This window comes from Palaemon carinicauda, chromosome 1 (genome assembly GCF_036898095.1).
Source record: "Palaemon carinicauda isolate YSFRI2023 chromosome 1, ASM3689809v2, whole genome shotgun sequence".
In the NCBI taxonomy this organism is placed as follows: domain Eukaryota; kingdom Metazoa; phylum Arthropoda; class Malacostraca; order Decapoda; family Palaemonidae; genus Palaemon; species Palaemon carinicauda.
The window spans coordinates 257,458,818-257,465,092 of NC_090725.1; the positions used below are offsets into that span (position 1 = coordinate 257,458,818).

Here is a 6,275-nt window from a genome sequence, read left to right on the forward strand (position 1 = left end):
AAAGGATAAGACATCATAGTCTATTTCAATCAATTATTTCATTAACCCATGGTTTTACCATTAAATCTTACGAAGAAACAATTAATATCTAGATTTTTGACAAGTGCTTTGGAAGCAAAAATCAATTATGAAAATTAATTCTAAGACAGATCATCTATTGAATAGTTTAACTTGGTTACTTTTCACGGTATATATTAAGTAAGACCGAGAAGCTCTTTTGGGTACTTTTAGATGGCTGATCGTTTTCGTCTTACTGTTTAGTGTTACTGTAAGGACATGAGTCGTGGTGTAACAATGAAACAATATCCAACAGATTTTGTAGATTTGAGAACAAAGCCCTCAGAAGAATATTGGGAGTTAAATGGCAGGACAGATCAAGAAATGAAACTATAAGAGAGATTACTCGAGTGCCATATGTGGATGAGATAATGGTTAGTGGTGGATGGAGATAGTTAGGGCCACGGTCCAGGTATATATAGACCTTGGTTAGGGCATGCTCTTCACACTCCCCGAGAGAGATTAATTCACCAAACTTTCAACTGGGCTCCACAAGGCACTAGAAGAATTGGAAGACCCAGACCTACATGGTTGAGGACTAGGAAGCGCGAAGTAGGATAGGAGATGATGAATGGAGAAGTATTGATTTAAAAGCTCAAGATAGAGACGACTGGCGAAATCTAAACTAGGCCCTTTGCGTCAATAGGCTTAGGGGGAGATGATGATGTATACAACAGGCGGGGAAAGGGTTCAAACTTTCTACAGCCCCTGGCGTCTTGTCCGACAATTATGTAGAAGTACAGCTAATGACCTTGAAATAGTCTCTTACACAACCTACTAAGGATGCTTCTACCCTGCAAAGTGAAAGTTAATCCACTAGTGACTAGTTTCATAAACATATCAACAACAAATGAACACAAAGTTTGACTTCACTTTAAAAATCATAAAAAGCTACCAAATCCCCATACAATTTATAATGACAACATACGAAAGAAAAATATAAACATCAAAATTAATCAAAACTCGTCACATGGCAGGTGAAACTACGGCGTACCATATCAAGATTCAGAGGACGAACCATCCCATAGAACTTGTACCTTGTAGTGGTGGGTCTTAAAACAGATCTTTCCAATGTCTTAAATCTTTTTTTTAATTTACCATCCAAACAGGACGCATTTTGCATGTAATATTGCATATTGTACCGGTTAAGAATTTTTAAGGAACTTGCTCCACTTGACCTAAGCATGGTAAAATATGAACGTGTTTACCCTGCAGCACATGAAATTAATATACAGAACCAAGATGAAAGCGCGCACACGGGCAGAGAGAGAGAGAGAGAGAGAGAGAGAGAGAGAGAGAGAGAGAGAGAGAGAGAGAGAGAGAGAGAGAGAGAGAATCTGGGTCCGTTATTAAGATTTTCTTATTGTTTTAAACATTTGTTACTACGTGCGTAACTGAGAGAGAGAGAGAGAGAGAGAGAGAGAGAGAGAGAGAGAGAGAGAGAGAGAGAGAGTGTATGACTCAATTTTCTGATATGGTATAAATCGTAAATTACCTACAAAGGAAGGCCACATAAAAAAAGGCTTGATTAGAACCGGCATACTCCAAGGTATTAATGACGAAAGCTGATAGCAACAAAAATTGGAAGAAATAAATGATTATCTCCCATTATCTTGACACGATCTTTAGTGTTCATTTCACTCACGCTATTTAATGGCGTATCTGGCAAAAAACATTTTAAAAGTTTGGCGTTAAAAAAATCGCGAAATATTCGCATTCAACGACTGAGAAACACATAAAGCAAACTACCTCCATAAATTACAGTGTTGTATAAAGAATAAAACTTCTCATAGCTTGTGTTTCAATAAATTACCTTACACACTAAACATTTTACTGAAATCCGCATTAAATGTACCAAAGAATCTAAACTATATACGTGAACAAACACTAAAATGGCGAACACCGTACCAGCATCTTATCTGCTATATTGCGAATGTATTCCACAGGTAACTATGTTGTTTGCCTATCCACACTTTCTAAAGGATTCAAACACAGGATCTCAAAGGAGCGGTGGTTGGAACACGCACTGACAATCCTCTCGCACCTGAGTTCCACCGTCTCCGACGATTGAATATCTGCAGAAGTAGCCACGACGTTGTTGCCCTTTTAAACGAGAGGGAGAGAAGGGACCAGTTGTGTGACCATGTCTCTGCTATTGGTTGCTTCGACCATGACGTCACTTTGGTCTTGATTCGTTACATATGTAACTTGAAGCAGAAAGGGCACAAATTGTGATTTTACATTACAATCAGGACTTAAGATAATGGAGTTGACTCTTTATTTCTATTCATCATCTATGCTATTGGAGTAAGTCAGACCCTAAAAAATATTGGCACTTCTTAAGTCATCCTGAGGTTACCTTAAGTGTGAAAACTAGTTATATATATTTTCTTTTAATATACACTTATAGCTTTCCTTTTCTATTGTTTTTATTATCAGTCTTTTAGGTTTCAATTGCTTTTAAAACCGCTTAGTTTTGTAAGAATATTTGATAGTGTTGAAGAAAGTATATTTCTAATGACAATATATCAATACTAACTATATAGTTATAAGAGAAAAGGCAGCAGCCTTGATAGGTAACAGTAATTAAGAGAAATCGAAATTAACCTCGGAGAATAATCAACAATTTAATTCCACATAAAAAGTAAAAGTTATAAAACAAAAACCGTAAGTAAAAACTAATACAGATTTCAGTTAAAATAAAACAATGGAAATCCAACTCGGTTTTCAAATAAATAAAAAAAAGAACGCGCCATAATGACTAGATATTGAATTGTCTTACTCACGGGTATCAGGTGTTCAATTCTGAACGCCACATTCTTGGCTGAAAAGGATTAAAAAATATACTGACTTCGCCTGAAAGTCATTTCTAGAAAAGAAAATCCTATGAATACTATCGTACTTAATAATTACAGTTTTTTTGGTTAAAATTAGGAAATTTATAGTTTCCTCGCGAAAAAAATGCCCCTATCTAATAAAAGTCTAGAGGATAAGAGAACAGGAAAGTTGATCAAGAAAGAAGGAAATTATTTGGGTACCTTTTAAAGGAATGAAGTTTATAGGTATCATGGATAAATCTGCATTTGATAAGATAGAGTCAAATCAAGTATAATGTATAACTATTATAGTGGTTTTTAATTGGAAAAAATCTGAATGTTTTTGTCATACCAGATCTTGGGATAAAAACATTATTTTTATTTATTTCTTTCATTGTAATTTTATGGTTAATATTAATGCTGCAACCTGAGGTCATCTACACGTCGTCAACAATTTTATTTATAGTAAATATTCGATGGCACAATCTTTTCTCCTCTATCTCTTTCATTCGCTAACCCTTCTTGTTGTTTAAAAGTTCTCATAAGAGGTATATCAATATAGCCTTCTAGAATTAAACCGGGTTAAACGGTCTTGTTTAAAGCACAACACGTCTAGCTTTTTGTGCTATGTTGCCAACACTAACCTAATAATCGACTGACAGGTTTCGGGGGTAACAGTCTTCACTGGCACCTTTTTTGGCTGTAAGGAGACTGGATGTTCAGAAAGTTTACCGCTAAGTTACAAGGTCATGGTCACCGGTTAAGCAATTTGGATTTAGCGCGTTTACCGAGTTGTAATAACTGATTTAGGAAAACAATTAGGTATGGAACATTTGATGAACCCAGATGCGATTCAAATCCTGAGCGTCTAATTTTCATAAACAAAACATGAAATAAATTGCCTTTTAGGAGACTAATTGTATGAATATCATGAGTTATGTGTAACAATATGTTTTCAATGTACTAAGTCTGGAATGTTTAATTTATTTCATGTTTATTTATTTCTGATATTAAATCAGACTCTACCAATGGGGTTGATCATTAATTGAAATAATTGTGGCATCAATTATGGATTGATTATTCTCTTTTTAAATGCATATAAAATCATCTTGAGACAACATTTCTCTTTGACGAAGATATGTCAAGAGCGTTTAAAGAGGGCATGTACCAGACAGCTCCTTACATCTTTTCCAGACATCGCCAAGAGCAAATTAACTTAAATTTTCAACTGCTTGACGAAACTTCCTTTAATATCACAGCATGGCAAGACCTGACCTAAAGATGCCGATTCCTACTTTATCTCAGAGATCAGTTTGATGAATGATCTTAAAAGACAATTCAGGGAACTTGAATTCACCTATGGTTAAGTCAGTCATTCCAGTTAAAGGAACACTAACTTTGCAGTTACGTAGAGAACCTTGAAAACTCTATTGCAAATTTGTTTAAACACAACCGCATAGTGTTTACATCAGAGGCTGCACTCAATTTTGCATAGGAAGCCTATGACCACTTGAGATATCAAGTCTGAATTTTTCAACATCGTTTAAGAGTATTCAGTATTGAACTTTGACCTTTTACTAAAACCTTGAATAGCAACATTGGCAATAATCTAACACTGAAAAATTCACTTAAATTTTCTGACACTCTTCTTTTAGAATTAGATAAAAATGTGTAATATACAGAAGTATTTTTTTCCATGGTAAAAAAACACATTAGTACAGCTTTTCTTACAAAACTGTTCCAGAAAAAAACTAATGCATATAAAAATGACAAAATAAACTCCCGTTTCTGTGTTTACCTCCGAGATACAGAACTAATCAACATCCCAATATCTATACGGATTCTATATTCTATCATAAAATATTGGAGAGTCCAGCTTTAGAAAGAAAGAGGAAGAACACGGATGAGAGATATTAAACCTGGGATTCGTGACCTTCAGCCATTAGCCTTAAAAACAAGAAATTGATAAATATTAAACTGATAATCAACATTAATAAAACTCCTGATTAAGTTTTCTATTAAAAAGATGAGTACCATCTTCTCAATTGATAATAAAACAATAACAAAATCTGTTAATGGGTCATAAAGCTAAACTTCACACAAATCTTTGATTCAAAATAATTACAGTTTAATTGAGATGTTCCGTTATAGAATAACATAATGGGCGTGTCAGGTAAATATCTCGTAAAGCTGACCTCAGTTTTGAAAACGTTAGTAAGAAAAATGCTGTTATCGTTACAAGAAGTTCACGGTTGATGAAAAAGATCTTAAAAAATAATGTAAGAAATAGGAGAAAACTAATCAACTGACAGAAACATGCGCCCTTGGTCGGCGCCATTAAAGGCATGATAAAAAACATTTCCAAAAGAAACTGTTAAAAAAAAATATGATACAGAAATAATTTAATATGAAATATTGCCTATATGTCCTGATAATATTTTTTTTCTGAAAATGACCAACACGAAACAATGGATATTTATATTTAACAAAGTGCGACATATTACGATAGATACAAACTTTGGAAATAACGTTAATGTAAGCACCTAATAGATATTTTTTACAAATCATAAAAAAATATTTCTGGAGAATTGGAACATATATTTAGGTTGGGGATTTTTTAGCACTTTTCAGTTAAAAGGAAAAAATAAGAATAGCGGGAAAAGCTATTTGTAAACTGAAAAAAAATAACGTACACGTGACACTATTTTTCCGATGCCTATATACGAAGTATCAGTCCTAACGTCGCAATATATTTCAAAATGTTTTTACCAAATGAAATCAGAGAGAGAGAGAGAGAGAGAGAGAGAGAGAGAGAGAGAGAGAGAGAGAGAGATCATACCGAAATTATTTCGTAACTATTACTTGATAGTGGATGCAAAAAAGCAAAGAAATATTTGACTATTCAAGCTGATGTCTAGACTTCAACTGAAGGAAGCCTGTTCAAAATGAGGCAAAAATGACGAGATAATTTCAACACTTAAAAGAATCGAATGCGTACAATTAACGAGGTTCTCTAAAAAAACGAATTTACGTAATGGAAATAATAAGGAACTTACAAACATAAACGAAATACACTGTAAACTCTGAATTGCACTATACACTGAACCGATTTTACTCTGAGAAGAGTCCTACCTACTACGCCATGAACGCACCCGGTTGCAATGAATAGCATTATGCACGAAACAATTTTACGTCATAAACCCTAATTACATTATCGAGGCATCGAGCTGCACGACAGATGCAGTTAATTACATTTAGGCTCACTTCGTTCAAATCACAGATTCGTCCAGTTGACTCAGAGCAATGCGTATGGCTCATCTGTTTACTTTCGGATTAATTCATTACCATTCTTTGAGAATGTTGAATCCGTATAAGAAATTATTTAATAAACAACATATTCCA

The 6,275-nt window shown here is 34.2% G+C and overlaps 1 protein-coding gene across 1 annotated transcript in view; it reads right to left on the reverse strand.

Annotated features, from left to right (window-relative positions):
• Window positions 1-2,129, reverse strand: part of LOC137655432 (haloalkane dehalogenase-like) — a 60,221-nt gene extending 58,092 nt beyond the window's left edge. The window contains exon 1 of the mRNA XM_068389331.1: window positions 1,966-2,129. Coding sequence (XP_068245432.1) covers window positions 1,966-1,971 — 6 coding nt within the window. The 5' untranslated portion in view covers window positions 1,972-2,129. The remainder of the gene's footprint in view (window positions 1-1,965) is intronic.
• Between the last annotated feature and the right edge of the window lie 4,146 nt (window positions 2,130-6,275).